The sequence below is a fragment of the Condylostylus longicornis genome, unplaced genomic scaffold (assembly GCF_029603195.1).
Source record: "Condylostylus longicornis isolate FDR11 unplaced genomic scaffold, ASM2960319v2 ptg000031l, whole genome shotgun sequence".
Classification (NCBI taxonomy): Eukaryota; Metazoa; Arthropoda; class Insecta; order Diptera; family Dolichopodidae; genus Condylostylus; species Condylostylus longicornis.
Genome location: NW_026578000.1, coordinates 5411275 through 5433462, shown reverse-complemented (window position 1 = coordinate 5433462; position 22188 = coordinate 5411275). Strand labels below are relative to the sequence as shown.

Below are 22188 nucleotides of genomic sequence, written 5' to 3'. Positions count from 1 at the left end.
TTCTATATTTATTTCAAAACATACCAAAAATATAAACTGATTCCTGCTTACGTCATCTTCTACTCTTGCATGTTGTTTATTAACTAAAAAACCGCAACAGAATACAGTCAGGATCTGAAATTAAAAAAGTTAAAAAAAAGTGTTATGCTGTACATAAAAGTGGTGAAATTCTTCTGTACATGAATGTTTTATAAGTAAAATTAGCAAAAAAGTTCATAACAAAATTTTTTCTTAGCAAATTTTTGAATACTTCTACTATATGTGGAAAACTTACGTTAATCGTAGTGATATTGTCTGAGCTATAATAGAAAAAAAAAAACAAAATTAATTTTTAAAACAATAAGCACGATTTGGTGTGGTTTAAAAAATTTTTTGTTATTATCAAAGGTGGAATTTAAAATTTTATAAATTTTTGAAGTGAGTGCACATACTACCCATCGAACAGAAAATAGAGAAATTTTAAAATCTCAAAAAAATTGCATTTATTTTCAACACAAAAAAATATTTTGAATAATATACAAAGGAAATATTAAAATTTTTAACATGACTTCCAAACAAGTTTCACCAGAATTTTATGAATTTTTAAAATTTAATTTTTGATTTTCCACAACCCCAAGAAAAATTATTTATATTTTAAATATTTTAAATGTAATTTTGAGGAATTTTTATATTTCACTGTAATTAATAAAATTTTACTTACTACGCGCTTAAAATATTAAAAATTTTCAAATTTAATAAAACATGCTAGTAATACTCGTACCTTTTACAAATTATACTGGAATAATTCTCAGCAAATTTGAAAAGTGTTATACGCAACCAAAAATAAAATTTTCTAATATTATAATTATAGTGTTTCTCTTACTCTCTCTACAGAATTTCATTAAATTACTGGTAAAATAAGACAAAACATTTTATACCAAAAGTTTATGTTTAATTTTCGAAAATTTAATTTTATTATAATTATAAAACCAAACTATTATAATAACATTTTTCAAAAAATACATCGTCTCCCTCCCCAGTTTTTTTTATAAAATTCCATTATTCTTAAATATTAAATGGTGAAAAAAGTAAAAAAAACCATCTTTTTATGTAATTTGAAAACTATACACAATTATACATAATATATACGTATTGTATAACAGTTATAATTCAACTATATAATATTCTAGAATATTAAATAACATACAATAATATTAAATAACATTGTACAAGTTGGTACCCCCGATTTAACTCTATTAACTCACTAAAATTAGTTTTATATAATTTAAAACATGCCACTCATATACAATGATAACAACTAAGTCTAGTAAAAAATATGTTCATTTCATTCCCTTGCATTTTTCATAAGTTTATAAATGAAAAAGAAAAAAAAAAACTTCCCGAAATTTTTTATTTTTTCTTTTTAGGTCAAAAACTATTAAAAACAACATAAAATGGGTACTAGACATGAAAAATACTTGCGAAATGAAATACAAACATGAATTACTTTAAATCATGAATGAAAAGTCCCGATTTTCCTCATTTTTATTATTTTTAAGAATAATATAAAAGTTCTACAGTTTTACTTCAAAATAACATGAAAATTATGAAAAAGAAAAACACACACAAAACTGTAATAAAAAATAATTATGAGGAAAAGTTTAATCTGTATGATCTATACCATTTGCTTACCGTACTTATTATACACAATACTTACAGTACAATTTAAATAATTTTATAGTTGTAAATTTCAAATCTTAGATTTGAAGAGAGAGATTATAACAAGTTACTCAATTAGAAATCAACAAAATCATACTAAAAATTTTGACATTTTACAGCTTGCATAAAAATTATTCACCTTGAGAGTTAAAAAGAATTTACTCTCAGGAAATAATTTTAAATGGCTGTCTCTTTTATTTAAAGTAATAGAATTTAGAAAATCTCATTATTTTATTGTATAATGAGAGCAATAGTGTTATTTTGCAATATTAATATTTAAATATGGTAAGATTTTTTATAGTAATCTTCTACACTAGCATCTAGTACTCAAAATAATTATCGTCGAAATTTCTTTTCTGATTTACTTAATAAGGTACTTAAGAAGAGACATTACTATTAAAAAACCTGCAGCTTTATATTGAAATAAAAATAAAATTTTAATGAATAGCAATTCTCCAAATACTGTTAAAACTAAAAGTATTGGGTACCTTTTCTAATTTTAAAATCATGTTAAACAAGTAAATTTCAAAAACAGCGTTGCTTTTGTTATTAGATAAACTCAATGGGGCTCTTTTCAACTACAATTCCTTTTAGATAAAAATCAAAAAAATATTTAATTTGATTTAAGATCTATTCAATTTTAATTAGTTCATATTTTTCGCTTAATATTAATACAATTTTAGTGTAGGAATTATGTAAAAATTTTCATAATAATAAGGATTCGCCCATTTCACGTTATTCAAATAAAGGAAATTTAAATTTTTAAAGTACTGGTATAAATCAAAATTTATTTCATTAAATCAAACTTCTTTTATTTCAAATTTTTAAAGGAAATTTCTATAAAATTTCTATTTGTTTTCTTAACAGAACATTAAAAAATTTAGGCGATAGTTGCGCGGTTTCTAAACCTTCCCTTATATTTCGGCTTTAGTTACAATAGAAAATAATATTTATACTGTGAGTAAATATACGAATATCATTCCAAGAGAAAAGGAACCTATGGTAAGCATAATCCAATATTTTCTTCCGTGTATTCAAATCGATGATTTTTTATTTATTTTTAAATTAATTTCATTAATCGCTAAAATACGGTACAAGTCTAAAGTTTAGTACTATGTGTGCTCTTATTTATTTACTTTACCACTACGTACACATTATTAATTAAAGGATAAAGTTAAATAACTAAAAATTTGTTAATAAAATTTAAATAGATAACCATTTTTTAATTAAGAATATAAATTATTTTCAGAAATTCCTAAAATATCTGTACAGCAATAGTGTACAAGAATTTTTACTTTAACTATCTCACATACCATCATACTCACAGTATATAAAACATATTTTATAATTATTATATAAAATTTCTATTTATTAATTTTATATAACCAAAAACTTTATTCAACATATTTTAGTTGTATAAAATAAAATTTACTGACCATGGTTATACCCCAAAAACTTTGTATTCTACACAATAGTACTTCTATTGATAGAAGAATATTAATAAATTTATGCACATATAATTTTTATCCACAGTTTTAATAATGAATTTACTTTATATTTTTACTAGCTGATTGCATTATATTTCGTAATCATATTCAAAATATTTGAACAACACTAATACAACATACTAGCTGTACTGACTTTCAGCAGTAAACGCTTTCTATTGACAACATAATTATTATTGACAATTTTTGGTTAGATTTATATTGCTAATTGAAATAATCATCTTTAAACATTTTTAGTACCAAAACTCCCTTTAGTCATTACTGATTTTTTATTGGAATCTGCTAATTTCATAAAAGAAATAAAATGGTACATCCTCCAGGCCATCTCAGCGATTCGCGACTTATTGTAGCTCCTCCATGCTCCCGTCTATAATACTCCTGTTCGAAATCCAAGACATCTCCCACGGCAAAAGAAGGCAACCCAGCCTATCAGCACCCTCGTTGCCAGCCCACACAATGTGGTCAGACACCGAAATCAATGTAACTCTGTATGTCAGAATCTACTGCTCGAGTGCATCAAGACAGCTCCAGACTACCTTGGATATTACCTGAGCCGACAAGAGCGCCAACAGCGTCGCCCTACTGTCCGAAAAACATTTATGGTACGATTTTTATATCCCATTTCAAATTTGACTCTCAGACTCAGGCGGCTACCATATATACCCGAAATATACCAAATTGATGTAAAAGTGGCTAGTTACAAATCTTTTTTTTTTACAAAATCTGCTGTTATTTATTACTAAAACTTAGCAAATATTTACTTAACGCAGACTATAATTTTTCAAATAAATTACATATACTTACACGATAGTAAACTTTATAATATTTTGATGCTACTTGCATTAAATTTTGAAAAAATATGAAAACAAACAAGGAAAAAAATCATACATACCTGCACATTTAATATCATATATTATGTATACGTATATAACGTATAATGAGAGAAATACTAAATATATATATTTCTTTTTAAAATTTTATGCTCTTAATAAGAGATTATTACTAACCATATTTTATGTATATAAGTGCATTGTAATATAAATTACGAAAATTTTTGTTTGGTTGTTTGTTTATTATCGCATTTTAAAAAATCTGATGTGGTCAGCACATAACCGACCGCAATGTGTATTGTCTAGTTAAATGAAAGTGTTACAGAATATTATAAAAATGTCTGTTAAATACTTCTTTCCAATTTTTAGGACATTAGTAAGCTTATAGTTAACATACTTAGAAAAATGTAAATTTGGCTCTTAGTAGAGTTTCGCTTTGTGCTACCCGAATTCCCTGAAATGCTCGCCAGTTAGTTTCGGTAACAACCAGAACTCAAATATCAAATTTCAAGAAATTCCATCAATTTGTTCTGTGGATATGGTGAAAAATGTAAAATCGGCCCGCAAATCAGTTCTCGAGCCCTGATCTTTCCAAAAAAAATATATGTTCATTATGTTTGGCCCGTAGTAAACGTCTAGTTGCCGATGCCTGATCTTTCCAAAAAATTTACATGTTCATTGTTTTGATACGAGGAATTCATATATTAAATTTCAATGAAATCGGTTGATTATTTCTCTTTATATACACAAAAATGTATATTTGGCCCGTAGTAAACGTCTAGTTGCCGATGCCTGATTTCTTCCAAAACATACGAATTTTTGCGGACGGTCGAGCTGAGCTTATATATAAAATTTCAAGTAAATCGGTTGAATATTTTCTTCAAAATGTTCAAAAATGTAAAATAGGCCCGCTAAAAAGTGCAGTTCCCGAGGCCTGATATATACCAAAAGTTGATCGATTCGTGCCATGGTGGAAACAAACTTACATATAAAATTTCATCAAAATCGGTTCAGCCGAACTTGAGATACACGCGTGCACACACAGACCGACAGACCGACAGACCGACAGACCGACAGACCGACAGACCGACAGACCGACAGGTTGCTAAAAATAGTTTATTTACACTTCCCTACTATGGAGAGGTACGTTCCCATCGAAAACTCGATATGCAAAATTTGTTGCCATCACATAACCTACCTATTGTTTACACAATACGGTCGGTAAAAATATACGAGTATTTCAAATTTATATTACAAAAATATTTTTATTAGACAAAAAAATGAAATTATTGTTTTACGTGCATACTTTTATATATTATGTATATAGATATATAATTATCTTGTGGCATGATAGTAATAATGAAAATTTATATTTTATCTGTGCTTTAATAATATGATCATAAAATAAATAATATTTTCGCAATAAAATTTCATTTTAATCTTAAACTTGTTCGAAATCGTACATAATTATAATAATTTAAAAGAATATATGAATGTATTTCAAGTGTTAGAACAAGAAAAAAAATCTATTAAACTGAAATGGAGGGAGGATTAAGAGAAAATTGACGTTCTCTTTTCTCGTACTTCGAAATATTTAAATTCAACAATAGCCTAAAATGAGAGTCTATTAAGAAGTTTATACATAGTATAACAATTTCACAGTTTTATACATGAACTTTGCTGTTACTAGCCTAAATTTTACTTTTACTAGCACTGACTGTAGCATTAAATAAGGTGAGTGTGAACTACATTTGTTCCAAATCCTTGCATACAATAACTATATACAAAGAGATCATATAATTTTATATACGTGCCTTTACAGAGAAATTTAATTTTGTAATATATTTTTCAATAACAGAGAAGAGAATTATGTTTAAATTTTCGAAAAACATTCAAAATTACCATACAACGAATACTATTATATTGTGTTAGAGCATACTCTTAATTAAAACCTCTCCTTCTGCAACAAAAGTTCTTTATTAAACAATAGTTACTTAAATAAGTTTATGAGTATGTTTACTTTAAATCGGTATATGTTTGTATGTTTTTATTTTGAAAATGAATTACGATAATATAAATTATTTTCTCTTTTAATGGCAATTATAATTTTAATATTTTCAAACATTTTAGATATGATCCAATTTATCCTTAATGATTTATTCTAAACAATTAACTTGATATCCAAATTATTTTCCTCACCATAATAGAAACTTGTAATTTATCTTCATTTCATCTTCGGAAATATGATGATAAAATCTACTATTTAATTCTAAATATTGTACTTGAATATTAATATGTAAACAATCTCGAAAATATCTACTTTACTGTTATATTAAATGAGTATACATTTATACATTTACAAGGAAAAAGGAAAACCAATTTCCAGATAATTTTAATTTCAAATTATAAGAAAATCTATATGATTTGATTTTCAGATATTTTATGTCATTCAATCTTCTTTCAATCATCCTTGAAAATACACATATATATATCAAGTGTATTAAATTTGTATATATATATATATATAGTTATTATTATACAGTATAATAATAAAATTTAAAGTAATTTTTCATCACTTTCAAATCAAAAGACAAAAAAAAAAAACAAATATATATAAACTTTAATATACATACATACATAGACGGCTACATTAGTTATCATATAATTGAAATCAAAAAAAAAAATTTTTTTTTTTTGTAATTTTGCTTCTTTATAAAAATAAATTTTATTTTTGAAGGTCCCTCACTTCTTATTATCTCATTCAATTTCTTTTCTTATATTATTAACTTATATAATGTTATTTATTACCTATATTATACTTATATGCATTATACAGATATTATACATACTATATTATACATATATTATGGCAATATTATTAGAGAAAGAAAGTGTAAAACAAAATTCATTACGTTGATCAAATACCAGTATTTGATTTTTTTTTAGGATTTATAATGGTTTTCAAACTTGCAAAATTAAATTTGGTCCAACTACGTAATTCGTTAAATTTAGGTTTAATGCTAATCCCAAATTCTCTATAAAGAAAATTATTTGGTAATTTCAATGAATTTAATGATCGTGAGTGAATTTTCAGTTAAAACAGAAATTTGCTAAAATTTGCATACTTTTAGGGATTTCTTATCGTTCCTCATTTGAACACATTAAAAATTACTTAAAATTATCTAACTTAGATTGTTTTTTTATTTTAGTTGACCATAAAAAATTTCGGAATATTTATTTCTTATTATAGCGGAGTATTTAATTCTAACTCTAGTTTTTAAAAATTTTGCATACTTTTAGGTGTAATTTATTTATACTTCTTAATTCACAAGAATTACAGCATGAAATCAGAATGAAGCCGAAATTATACAAGCAACCCGAAAATTTGACTGTTTAATATGAGATCACGTTTAGAATAATCACAAGTACATATGTTTAGTACAAATGCATTGCACAAAATAATTGTATGCCTCTCCACGTCCCTGTTCGTTCTCTATATTTTAATTACTTTTGTAAACTTTTTAATAAAATAAACTTTCTTTTATAAAAACTTAATGGAAAATACTTTTTAATAAGGGAATTTCTGTAATAAAATCAATTCTAAAACTTATTTTATAAAAAGTTAATATTCAATTATCCTTTAGTATCTCAAAATAAAAAAGAACCAAAAAATTATTTTATATATTTTATAATTTTTGTAATTTAATTATTAAATTGAATTCAATTTATCATTACGAAAATATCAGAAAAAACTTAAATTACTTTCAATATTATTATTGGATATTTTGGTTGAACAAATGAATTATTTATACAAAATTCTTACAAAAATTGAAGAAAAAATATTGAATGAAATTCTAAAACAATTGAAGTAATTTAGAAGAGGCTAATATTATGATTAACCCAAAATTAATGTTATACGACGGCATTTGTTCATATCAATATTAAGACAACACTATAGTACCTCAAAAATTCATCAAATATTAAACGATAATGGGACATTCGATACAAATATAATGAATTTCGCTGAAATACAAGATGATCTAATGAAAAACAAGAAGAGAGAAAAACCAAAAAACTTAAGTAAATTTAATAATTTCGTAACAAAAGAGAAATTGGTCCTTAAAAGCAACCTAATTAAGTATATAAAAAAAATATTTCTCATTTCTTGTTTTATTATTTTTTTGCCCTCTCTTTGTTTCTACATCAAGGTAACAAGAAAATTATAAGGATTTTTTTTTCAATTTTCACTATTACATAACAAATCAAATAAAATTTTTCAAGAATCAAAATTTTCATAAATAATATTTTGAATAATAAGCCAAACCCAAACTGAAATTTTCTTCAAAAATGATGAATATAAAGGATCAAAAAGAATTTTTAAAATTCTTCAATTTTTTTTTAAATAAAAAAAAAAAAATTATACAAATTTTTAACCTTGGAGAATTTGTAAATTTTTTGTTCAATAAAAATTTAAATTGAAAATATTTTCATTATTAAAAATGAAAATGTCGCATGTCGCTCCACTGGAAACACACTTAAAAACACGTTGAAACTTTTAAAAATCTTATTATGGTACTAAAAAATAGCTTTATTTCGATGGAATTGGTATACAAGATTCTGAAAACTGTTGCTTATGGAATTTTTTTTATAAGCTCAATGAATATAGCATCAATGGAAGCAACAGCAGTAAACAACAGCAGATAAACAGATTGTGGGTATAATCCTAAAAAGTAAATACCCACAATCCAAATAATTCTAGTATAAGATAAATCAATCAGCGTCTGATAATTTATAATAATTTTTAAATTATAAAAATATAAATTTCATTCTAGAACTTTCTAGAAATTTCACAGTTCCTGGATTATTTTTCTAATTTTTTTAATAATAAAATTATGTACTATCTTCCTAATATTAAAGACAAATAATCTAATCTAATACATTCTACAAGTATATAGCAAATTCAAGGTGAAATATTTTCAAAATGAATGTGAGTTACAATATCACATGTGAAAATTAAAGCATGACGTATACGTGTTACTCCATATACATTTCATATCATACAAAGATTCTTGAAAATTTCAAGGAAAAGGACATGTTATGAAATGCGTATTATATATCGATTATACAAAATTTTGTATGTGCTCGTATATGTAATCTAGTTTTATCTTAAATATTATAATAATATTTTTTACATGGGAAAATTCCTCATTCTATAATCATGAAAACATTGTTTGCTTAACTAACTGTTGTTCTGTGACAAAACTATTCATGTAATTGTAAAGGACACATTAACACCGTATATGTTTTCCTATAGTTTTGATATTAGACAATATAAGTATACACCTAGCTCTATAAAAATATTAAAATGTTAAGTAAAAGTTTTATTCATTTTATTTTTTAAAATTTCCCTTAAAATATCTTGTAGAAGGGAAGAGCTTTCCAAGGAACATATTGGTTGTTATTACATAATTTTTAAAATTTTTTAATATTTAACAAATACAACCCTATATTTTGTATGAACTACTAGAAAAACGAGATTATAAGACTGGGCTGGATGAAATAAGAGGGAGGATAATAACATCCGGGTCACTTTATATTTTAATAATTATTTTTAAATGCCTTAAATTTCTATAAATAAATTAGGAATTTCATAAAATATTCTACTCATTATGGGTTTTATGTATATAGATGTATACATCAGATTAAGTATACATACCATATGATGTTGTAAAGTATAAAATATATAATTAATCACAATTCAAAAAAAAAATTTTAAACTGAATCATACTTAAGATTTTTTCATTATTCTATACGAAACTTAATAAATAATTCAATTAATAACAACTTAGATTGTAGATTGCAGATCGTAAACCCGAGGTAACAGTTCATCACGACTACGTAGAGGACTATTGTGCCTCTCCCCGGCGAATGCGAAGCGCGGCCCTACAGCACTTGCTCGAGATTCACCGCCCTGTTGTATTCAAGCAACTTGTGGGGCGCGACCGTAACTAGAGTAAAGTTCCGCAGAATTATCCTTCCCACAGCGAGTGCAACACACTCTACCAGAAAGTGTACTGAAGTCTCCCTATATTCCTCACAAAGCCTGCAAGTATCTTCACATTCTAGGCCAGCATGCTGAGGTGGCCCCCAAGTCTACGGTGATCTCACATGACCTCGGTGAGGATTCTCGTCCGATTCTTACCCATCCCTATAATTTTCTTAAAACGCTTCTGGCCATAATCTCCTAGAAGTTCCTTAGCCCGCCGCAGCCTGAGAAAATTTCTTCAGCCTCTATATATATATATCTGTATAGAAAATTTATATATATACATAAAAATACATAGATAATAAATGAGGGACGTCTTTAACATTTCTTCAGTATTGAAATCAATAAATTTTTTCCACCACAACTAACTTCTGAATTTCTGGCGTATATATCTTACTCATATATATATATCATATTTGATATATGTATATATATACATATATACATATATCAAATATGATATATGTTAGAGTAGGTATATTCAATATTCTTAGATGAACTAATATAACTATTTTTATATTAATAGCATTGCATACATATACATTTTGGAAACGTCCTTCATAAAACAAAATATTTTATTAATTACCATTTAATTATCGATTAAATAATAATACTTTATCATGAAAATCATTAGTCTTATTTTAATTAAAATTGTTTCTAATATAAAATTATTAATTATTATAGTTTATTTTTCTTATTAAGTATTATGTGTAAAAAAGCAGACATATATTATAGTGTAGCGTCCTCTAACACTAAAATTTTACTATCGGTTGGAATTTTTATTACTCGTAACAAAGAATATTCTGGGTTATGCAGTCTAATAAAGTATTACAGTGAAAGAGGATAACATAAGAATATAAAATGCAGATGTAGATTACAAGAACAGGGTGGCAATGCAATTCGACTCATCATTGGTTGGATCTATTGTGAGTCCTGATTAAGTACAGGCTTGGAGTCTGAATTACCTCTCCTGGATCTACTTTTTCAATAAATTCGAGCAACTTTGCGAAGTTGAATTTTTCACAACCATTATAATGCCAAAACAAAGCCACCCAGAAGTTCTCTGCTTCTATAGATCAAAGCATGCAAACTTCAGAAGAAGGTACTTAAAAGTCCTCTTCTCTTCCACTTAAAATATTCAGGTTCCATTGCCGTACAGGCCCAATTTTCATTTTGCCCTGATTCCTCATATCTCCATAAGATATCCCCACGATCCGCCGGTAACGTTTGTGGTTATAGTCGCCATGAAGTTGCTTGGATTGCTGCAACCGTGGGCAGTTGTTAATAATATTGTTCCGACCACAGTTCCGACCTCCCTATTAAATTATAATATTATTGCTTAAAATTTGTTGATCACTTTATTGTTTAAAACATTTTATTCGAAAATTTTTCGAAATATCCGGAAATTTTCAAAATTTAATATTTAAATTGGACTTATGGCTTAATATCTCTCATCATTTATGTTTTCATTGCAAATTCCCAGACTGTGTTGTGAACATTGTTTTTACTTTTACATAAATTTACAAGTATTACAAGTAAACCAAATTCTATTGAATTTTTCGAAATAAAAAAAACGATGATCCAAATATTTTTCTCTATACTTTACAATTAACATATTTGAATTTTTTATATATTTTGCTATTTTATTTTTTTACTTATATTCTCGATATAATTTTGTATTCGAATTCTGAAATTCTCTTGTTTTCCTCCCAATCATTTGTAAATTTTTGTTTCATGTCCTCTAATTATTTTTGTCAGGTGTCTCTATTATTATTTTGAAATACAAAATAAAATTGATGAATAAATACGAAAATTAAATGTAATAAAATTTTGTCCTTCATTTTGAGAACTTCATATTATTTAATAGCCTTGTATGTGCTCCATTTATTACGTAGAAATTTCCTTGGAAAATTTCAAAAGATAATACAATTATCATGTGTACGCAAATAAAAACGTACAAAATATATTCTATTGTACCAATAATAAAGAAACTAAATATTTGAATAATGTTCAATGAAATGAAGAGAAAATAATGGTAATGGTAAAAATGGTATAGTAAATTGGTATTTCAAAAGCATGTTAATTATTTTTATTTTGTACCAAAATTTTTTTCAATTTATTACAAAGTCAGCAATTTGTTATATGTTGCATACCAGTTGGATAGCATTTACTTTTATGACAAAAAGGATATTAAGGCAGGTTCAAGGCTTACATTGTAATATAATGCTAAATAGATTGTTCTTTTATTGGAAAAAAACGAAATAATTATTGTACAAAACAGGAAAGAATAGAAATAAAATTTCCTACCTAAGAAAATATTGTATTTTATAGTATTATATTGCATAATTTAAGGGGTAATTTAATTACTCAAAAATTTATTATGTATATATGTATGTAATTATTCAAATTTTCGAATTTACTGCAAATTATGAGGATAAAGGTAGAATTGGCCGTCACAATTCTATAACATTCGTACAAATACAAGATTTTAACGGTCTTTATTCGGGTTATATCACAAGAATTCACACTATTTCGGCAATAGACACTTGTAGATTATTAGATTGTAGATTTTACTTCTAGTAAGGACGGTCAAAACGTTTGCTGAAATTAATTTTAAAATGATATAAACCAATTAATTTTCTCTAAAGGAGAGTGATTTAAACACGATATTCATCCATGTGAAATTTCATTACTGTGCTCTGAATAGTAATATTTGAGATATTGATCAATTCCGAATCACTATCTATATCAAAATTAACCTATATTTACTATAACATATAAACAATTTTTAAAATTTTTTTAACATTAACTTCAATTAATTAATTTTCAATTATGACTGGAGTGAATATTAAGAGACATAGTTAAGTCGATTCACAATATTCGACGCTCATTTTTGTACAGTACTAAATGACAAATTTGTAATACCCCACGAATTTATTATTCATTCGATGAGAAACGGAAGATTCTTACTTTTTAATAAAAATTCTATTTGCTTAATAATTACTATAATGAAATATACTCGTCATATGATTATTATTAAAATAAGTATAACAATTTCTCATTCTACTATTTCAAACAAATTTAAAAAGGAACTAATGAATTAAATAGACTTAATTGAAATTAACATGTATTTGAAACCTTGTCAGATAATTTGAAATTTTCTAAAATTACATTGCATTTATATACACAAGAAGTATGTTAAAAATAACTGTATTTAATTTCAGAAAATGATGATATGTCAGTTTAATTTCAAGAGAAAAATTTATTTTTTGACATTTTGAAATTGAATATGATGCATTTTTGAAAAATTATTTAATTGTATCAAGAACATTATCTAAACTAGAATATTATTTAAAAAAAAGCCTGGTATATACATATAAATATATAAAGCATGAATTACATTTAATTTTTCTCCTTTAAATATCCTTAATTAAAATATATTCCTTTTTAAGAAACTATTAAATTACAAGCTTAAATGAACCAGTCAAAACCTTAAATGAACACTTTGTTTTATTTTGTAACATATATAAATTTTATAGAAGTTGAATAAACTTACAATATTCAATATTATTAACCACAAGTTCTGAGACGGAGCGTTATAGAATGCTTTGTTTTGAGCAAACAATCGAAAAAAATTTTAAATTCTCTCAAATTAACCCGATAATTTTTACGATTCTTATCTTGGATCCACATAATTTTTGTTATTTATATTTCCAGTAACAAGTCGTTTATATTTAAGACGGATTTAATTAAAGAACTTCTATATTGCAAGTTTAGTTCGTCATAAACATATTTACAAATTCTTTTCTCACAGTACTTCAGAGCTAACCGGATTACTCTCGTGCACCCTCTCTTATATTACTCTCGTCCACCGGATTATTCACGTGAATATTAAATGCTCATCCATCTTATTTCGTCTGAAAAAAAGAAAATTTCTCTTTTTTTAATTAAATATAGTTTACTGTGTAAATAATTTTATAAAATTTTAATAGAATAAAAATTATAAAATATTAAAAAATTTTAAAATTGTGGTGATATTCTTTTTATTGCAATTCTTATTCGAAAACAATAGCGCTTTACTTGACATCATTTGCCAAAGTTCATATAAATTCTTTTACATTTCATTTCTCATCTTCTTTTTAGTAAATTCTCTCTTTTCTCTTTTTGCATTCATAATTATTATGATACGAAAAAGAAGAGAGAGAGAGAGTAAAATAAAGTGTAAAAGAAGAATACAAAAATCAAAAAAAAAAAAAATGTGACTATTTGAGCTTTTGCAATCATTTTTTATATTTTTTATGCATATTTAATTAGATAACTCCTATAAGTATGCACTAATATACATTTATTGCAAATTAATTAAAATTTTCATAATACATATAATTTTTTTTTTTTTTATAGAATGCTTTACTCAAATTTGAATTTCTATGCATGTTGAAATTTCATTTTGTTTGTCCTTCTTTTTTTCTATGTGTTTAATGAAATCTGATAACCTTATTATTGAATGCAATATTATTTTTGTTTTTAGAAAGCAAACCTACCAACTACAAAATCTCTTTTTGTTATTTTAATTATTTTATACAATAATTCTGTCCGTGTACATAAGAACCCTCTATTTTTTTTTTATTTATGTATGTGTCTAATTTATATTTAAATATTTAAATACAATTGCATACAAACCAACACAAATAAAATTCTTTTTCAACTATTTTTCATAACTATCTTTAATTTTTCTTTTCTATCTTTAAAATGCCATAAATCTATATTTTACTCTTTATTATTCTTTATTACTTTTACTACATATTTGTCTGAAAATAATTTTGTTTTCATAATTTTTTTCCCCCTATAAATATTTTGATTGTAATTATTAATAAAATATTTCTTATTTTTGTATTTATTTTTAATTTAAATATTAAATTTTTTATTTTCATTATTATTTTGTTTTTTAATTTTGAGCCCTAACATTTTGATTTTCAAAATATTTTTTTTTTTTTAAATTTTCATATTTTCAATTTAAGAAAATTACTAATATAAAAATTTTTCTATTTTTTTTTTCTTTGTTTCTTCTTTCAAAAAATTTTTGGAAACAAAACAAAAAACAAAAATAAACATTAAATTGTTTATTTCTTGCACTCATTTACCTTCGGCTGTCAAAATGTCATTATATATGACAATATATAATTTAAATAGGCGATTAGCTGATGAAGATGATGAATTATCCGAAGTTCAACCGGATGCTGTACCACCGGAAGTTAGAGAATGGTTAGCATCAACATTTACAAGGCAATTAGCAACAACAAAGAAACGTAGTGATGAAAAACCAAAATTTCGTTCAGTGGCACATGCAATACGAGCTGGTATATTTGTTGATCGAATATATAGACGTGTATCGAGTTCAGCTCTTATGCAATTTCCACCAGAAGTTGTTAAAGTTTTAAAGGTAAATTATGTTTAATTAAAAATTTTTACAATTCATACATATGTATGTATGTATGTATATTACTTTGGTCTTTACTTCATATACATATTTTTGGGTAGAAAAATAATTCAATGAAAAGTCTCCAATTTTATCGCTGTAACTAAGTCAAATACGTCTGAATTCGGTTTTATTCACTAACCTAAAGTAAACCTCTCCTGAAAGGAGAGCTCTAATAATCATCAGTTAAAGATTTACTGGAAAACCGACCCCAATTCAAGATAAATTTTAATATTTGACTTGATTTTGATGCTTAAAGCAGAAAACCTGTCATTAAAATGACACTTACTGTCATTATATTAAGTCTTGAGGAAAAAGTTCGAACTTACTTTCATGTCCGCATAAATTATTGACAACACTTCCAATTTTTATAATTTATTTAAAAATAATTTTTAATTTTCTATATTTTCCTTTTTAGAATTTAGATGATTGGTCATTTGATGTTTTTGCATTAGCTGAAGCAGCTAATAGCCAACCAGTAAAATATTTAGGATATGATTTGCTCAATCGTTATGGCATTATACATAAATTTAAAATATCACCAACTGTATTAGAAACATTTTTAACACGTATCGAAGAAGGATATTGTAAATTTCGTAATCCATATCATAATAATTTACATGCTGCTGATGTAACACAAACAACACATCATATATTATGTCAAACGGGTCTTATGAATTGGTTAACTGATTTAGAAATATTTGCAACATTATTAGCTGCCTTGATACATGATTTTGAGCATACCGGTACAACAAATAATTTTCATGTTATGTCTGGTTCTGAAACAGCAATGTTATATAATGATCGTGCCGTATTAGAAAATCATCATATTAGTGCAGCATTTCGTGTTATCAAAGAAGATGAATGTAATGTATTAGCGAATTTATCACGTGAAGAATATCGTGAATTACGTACATTGGTTATTGATATGGTATTATCAACGGATATGTCCTTCCATTTTCAACAATTAAAAAATATGAAAAATTTATTAACATTGGATTCACCAACTGTTGATAAATCAAAAGCACTAGCATTAGTTTTACATTGTTGTGATATATCGCATCCTGCCAAAAAGTGGACCTTACATCATCGTTGGACAAAATTATTATTAGAGGAATTCTTTAGACAAGGTGATTTAGAACGTGATCTAGGGCTACCATTTAGTCCATTATGTGATAGAAATAATACATTGGTAGCTGAATCACAAATTGGTTTTATTGATTTTATTGTTGATCCAAGTATGTCTGTATGTTCCGATATGTTAGAATATATATTGGCACCAATAGCACCAATACGTACAACAAATTCTGGATCAATTGGTTCTGATAATAATAATAGTAGTGATAAAAATGATGAAAATAATAGTTCAAAACCACCAACAAATTCAATAACTGGTACAACATGTGAATCAATATCTGAAAATGCTGAATTAGTTAAGAATGGTAGTAATCAATCACAAGAATTGGGACCCGATGGTAAACCAAAATTTAGAATTAGAAAACCATGGGCAATAATGTTAGCTGAAAATAAGAAAATATGGAAGGAACAGGCTGTGAAAGGTTAGTGTTTATTTTTTTATTAATTTTTAAATTATTGTTTCCAAAACTAATGTCCGGCTGCAGTTCCAATGTAATTTTCAAATATTTTAAAAAAATTACCATGTCTGAAATTAAAATTTCTAACTCATGATATTTTTACTAAATTATAAAATTTTTACCACAAATTCTAAAAAAGTTTCTGATAGGATTTATGAAACTTTGATTTATTAAAAAATAAAAAAAAAATTTTAATACCATATTGATTTTTAATTTCTTTTCAAGTTTTATACGAGCAGAAAAAAATAAATTATAAAGTTGACTGGGTATCAGCTTAAATATTACGAAAAAAGAAGATGAAGAATAAAATAAAATCCACTTTGTCTTTCAGAGTCGTGTAATTCATATTTTACTCGTATAATTTAAAACTTCTTCTATATAAATTTAATATGATTATTAGAGGAAAATTGGATATTCTAAATGGAATAATGGCCTGAAAGTTTAAAATTAATTCACGTAATACAAATTGTCTGCAAGGATTTACTTTCATTTTATAAAAATTGTCTAATGTTTTTAGGAAAACTTATTGAATATTTGTTAACTGTTATAAATTTCAAGAATATCGGTTAATAAAATTCAACTGTAAGCGGATTGAAAGTGAAAAAAATTTCAGCGTTTCCTACATACTATTTTATTAAATTTTGTATTAGACTCAGCTGACGATAAGATAATGTCTCGCCATGATCTCTATTATATCATCAATTTATTCCCGCCAGAATGATGTCTTATGGAAATTTCTTATTACGTTGAACGTTATTACATGCCGCCATTTAGGGTAGATTTTCTTGGTTACTGCGATATTTAACAAAAGATTATATGTAGTTATACCACTTTATTCCTGAAATTTATACTCACTTAATCCCCACCATTATTATCATATTTTCTTTTTTTTTTCTAAAAAAAACAAGTTGGAGGTGAGAAAATAATTTCGATAATTTCTCTAAATCTTAATTTTGCTATTGAATTTAGGGTGGCACTGATTGTTTTAGTTGGCATTTGAATCGTCTCTGATACCTTATGTATTCATAAAAGATAAATGTTAAGAAAACGCAAAAAGAAATTAACGTTTAAAGTCGTTTTAAAACTTCAAAAGGTATTTGAAATTGAAAACAGCAAAAAAAAAAATCTTTTATACATCTTTTACTTAAGGCATCAGACTTAAGGCCCCTAAAGGTATAAATATTCTTTTACTTGAAACCCCTTTTTCTTACAATCCTTTCTTATGATATTTAAATCCTAACGGCTTATGTATTCTTTTTATGATATTCGACATAAATTATTACATCGCATCACAGCATTCCATTATCCTTTTTCTTTCAAAAACAAGAAAAACAAAAATATTGGAAATTAATATTCTTTACACAATTTTTTTTCCTCTTAAAATTAAAAAATTTTATTAGTTGAAAAACAGGGGTATTGAAATTTAAAATAAAATACAAGTAGAAGGCTTAACATTAATATTTTTTTTTTTAATTTTCTTTCTAAAAAATTTCTAAAAGAAATTTTCTAGCTAATTTGTAAATTTTTAAAATGATCAACTGAAATAAGCGGGGCTCAATTACATAGATTTTAATAAAATTTTTTTAATTTGAATTTTAAGCTTTACCATGCGCATTCGAACACAATTTCCAGACGTAAATTACGCATCAACTTCTAATCTACAGACATAGAGTAATTTAAAATTATGAAACGGTTAGCTATATGGGATTTGAAAGCTTGAAGTATTTCCGAAATTGAAACTATTTTAAAATTACATCACCCAAATGCAAGTCCAAATAACTTTTTAATAAAAAAATCATTAAATTAAAGTGACGACTAGCCTGGTATAATAAATATTTTTTGGCTATCAATTAAGTGACACACAATGGCAACACGTTTTAATGATAACGAGAAAGAGTAACTGTTAATCTCTTTTTTGTCCTCAATTTTATTTCTTTTATAAGAAAATTTGTCTTTGGTGAAAAAAATAATAAAGAATTCGAAATTTTAAGTTGATTCACCAGTTCTCAATATTTAGTTTAAATTAATAAAATAATTTTAATCAATTTTCTGCTCCACATAACATCAAATCTTTAAGACTTAACTACCCAGCCAATTCCAAATGCTCATAACTATCTTATTCTGTTAAAAAGAAATTTGATGAAGTAAATTTTTATAATTTTTAATTTAATTTTATATCCTCTTAATATTCTCTCAATATATAAAAGCTAAAAATATTCTTCAATAAATTTAACAGTTCAGGAAAAAACTTGAAAAACCAAGAAAAAATTTTATCTCTTTTATAGCTTAGAGAGCAAAAAACAAAAAGAGAATATTTTATATTCATTACGGTTTTTAAAAACAAAATGAGGGAAAAAAATTTTTTAAAAAATATTTTCACAATTTTACAGTCAATCTATTTTTCTTCCACAAATTTACCTTCTTCCGTACCTTTTCATTATATTTTCCTCTTTTTTTTTTTAATTCTTCTTATTGTTTTTTTTTTTTATATGAACAATAATTTAAAGAAACCTTTGTAGTTTTTCAAAAGGATATCCTTATAGAAAATTGAAAATTTCTCTTAACCATTTTTGACATTTTAAACAAAAAAAAAAAATATTTTTTATGATTGGCCCATCCTTCCTCACCCCACTCCCATAAGGAGTAAATAAAGAAAAACTTCTTGATGTAAAATAACTTTTAGTTAAATTTTTTTTTTTCTTCAGAATGATTTTTTTTTAATAAATTTCCTTGCAAAATTTATGAAACTTTAAAAAAAAATTCCAAGTAAACATAAAATGTATGTGATTTCTTTAGTTGGTTCCTTGAACAAAAATCATATATTTTGTCCCAAGTCCTATAGAATTTTCGAAAATGTTTTCCTTATTTTTCTAACATAATTTTTATTTTTTTTGTTCTCAGTATTGTTCAATTATTATGGTCTGAAAATTAATGCACCTAATATTAAAATTTCAAAAAGTTGACCATTTATAGAATTTCTTTAATCAAGGAAATTAGAGAAATTTTTACTCTATGTTTACTTTACGATATGGAATTTCTTTTGAGAATATTACATGTGTTTTGTTTGTGTTTGCTTCTATAAGGATGAGGTTGATTTCAGTTTTGAAATATGCTTATAATATTTATCATGAAATTAGTTTCTTGTATACAAGTATTACACTCGCCATATTGCAGATTCTGTAGGAGAGATAACTAAACTACATCACATCTTGAGAGAGAATGTGAGGCGAAGGAGTTGTCTTCTTGACAAGGTGCATGAGCTATGTTATTTTATCAGACAGCACGTCACATGGCACATAGTAACCCGTTTCGGTCTACGTAATTTATTGATATTCTAAATACAGCTCTATACCAACGCGGAAGATACCTAAAATAAATTCAACACAATGATCCGGAACGATCGTTATTTTCTATCCTCGCTACCTCCTTTCAAAATTAAACCGGACCCAAAATTCAATGGTGTACACCTCAGCCTGAAAAACATTCGAATACATTGGAATATGTTCAAAGAATTCTTGGCTCAAACACTCCCGTACCCATTTCCATACAAGCTTTGGGTAGCCTGAAAATTTGCTCTCTGAATTTCTTCTGCTGCTAAGCAACGATGTAACATTTTTCTCAAAGCTATACTTCCTTACCTTGTCAATCCTAGGCAGTGCCAGAAGTAGAATCTCTCCGAAAAGACGATCATAATCCCTTTCCGGCAGAATAGTCGTCTTCATTTTAGCAAAATTTATACAAAAAAAAAGTGTAGTTGTTAATAAACCACAGGCTTCTCCCATATAAATAATACGATATTATTATTTTCTATATATCCATTTATTTTTACTAGTCCTTCGTTTATACTCAATTAAATTTTAAATTAAATATTATTATGAATAATAGAATTTTCTTAAATTTATACTTATGTATATAAATATACAATGAACCAAAAGGAATCTTCTTTGTATCCATCGGAGACATTATTTTTATTTAATTGAATAAATTTTTCAAATATCATTTTATGTTCATATTCAAATAATTTAATATATGAAAATATTAAATAATAATTTTATTTTATAATATGAAAATAAATAATTTTGTCTAGTCAAGAAAAATATTACAATTTTGGAATATCTATGTATAAGAAGAGAACGAGAAAAAAGGATAACAAATCAATCATTTTAAGGATTTCATTAGTTAAACAAAAATTTTTAGAAAGAAAAAAATCTAACGATACTTTGATTGATGTGAAATTAATCAATCACAATTTATTAAAAATATTAAAGTAAATTAATTTCTCGAAAAACCTTTTTTTTAAAATAGTACAAACTCGAAATATGTTCGAAAATGAAGAAAAATAGTCAAAATAATTTTAATGCATCATTAAAGATATTATTGTATATGAAAATATTTCATTTTCTCTTATTAGATTTGAATTAGATACACTAAGCATTTCAAGCATAACTTTAAAAAAGCAGGTTCATTAGTTTTACTTTGTCTAGCAGTCTGTGTTTCAAAACGTCTCTGTTTACAAAATTTGTACACCCTTTGACCGTTTGTAGATGGTAGATTGAAGCTTATTGAAAATAAATAAGGACAAAAGAATTCGTTACCTCCTACCGCAATTGGTTCATTGTAGCTTTACCATATAGCACTTATCCCATTCCAGCCCCAAGTAAATACTCCCCTCAGGCAGTTAAACGTGAATTCCTCAAAACTGAGAAAGTCCGCCTCAATCATTTTGAACCTCTTGATGGCCAGACAGTTATTGAAAAAGAAAGCTTAATAAAGAGATAGAAAATCTTATTAAAGTTAAAATTCATAAGATTGAGGCGCCTAATTCTAAATGAAATTCAGAAGCATTTAAATTAAATTGAAAGAGTCCATATACCAAAAATCAATTTATTTAATCTTAATTTGCAACTGTGGCAGCCATTAAATTTTAAATAATTGTAGAATTTCAATCTTATAAATGAATTTTTCCTGTATTATAGTTTCAATTTAGTTTAAATGAATACGCGTTCTATTAACATTACTAATTACACCAATGAGTTTT

At 25.6% G+C, this 22188-nt stretch overlaps 1 protein-coding gene across 1 annotated transcript in view; it reads left to right on the top strand.

The window, feature by feature from the left end:
- The window catches only part of LOC129608413 (dual specificity calcium/calmodulin-dependent 3',5'-cyclic nucleotide phosphodiesterase 1-like), a 96339-nt gene that overhangs the window by 67472 nt on the left and 6679 nt on the right, over nt 1-22188 (top strand). The window contains exons 7-8 of the mRNA XM_055519902.1: nt 15270-15519; nt 15974-17114. Of these exons, the coding sequence (XP_055375877.1) occupies nt 15270-15519; nt 15974-17114 (1391 nt within the window). The remainder of the gene's footprint in view (nt 1-15269; nt 15520-15973; nt 17115-22188) is intronic.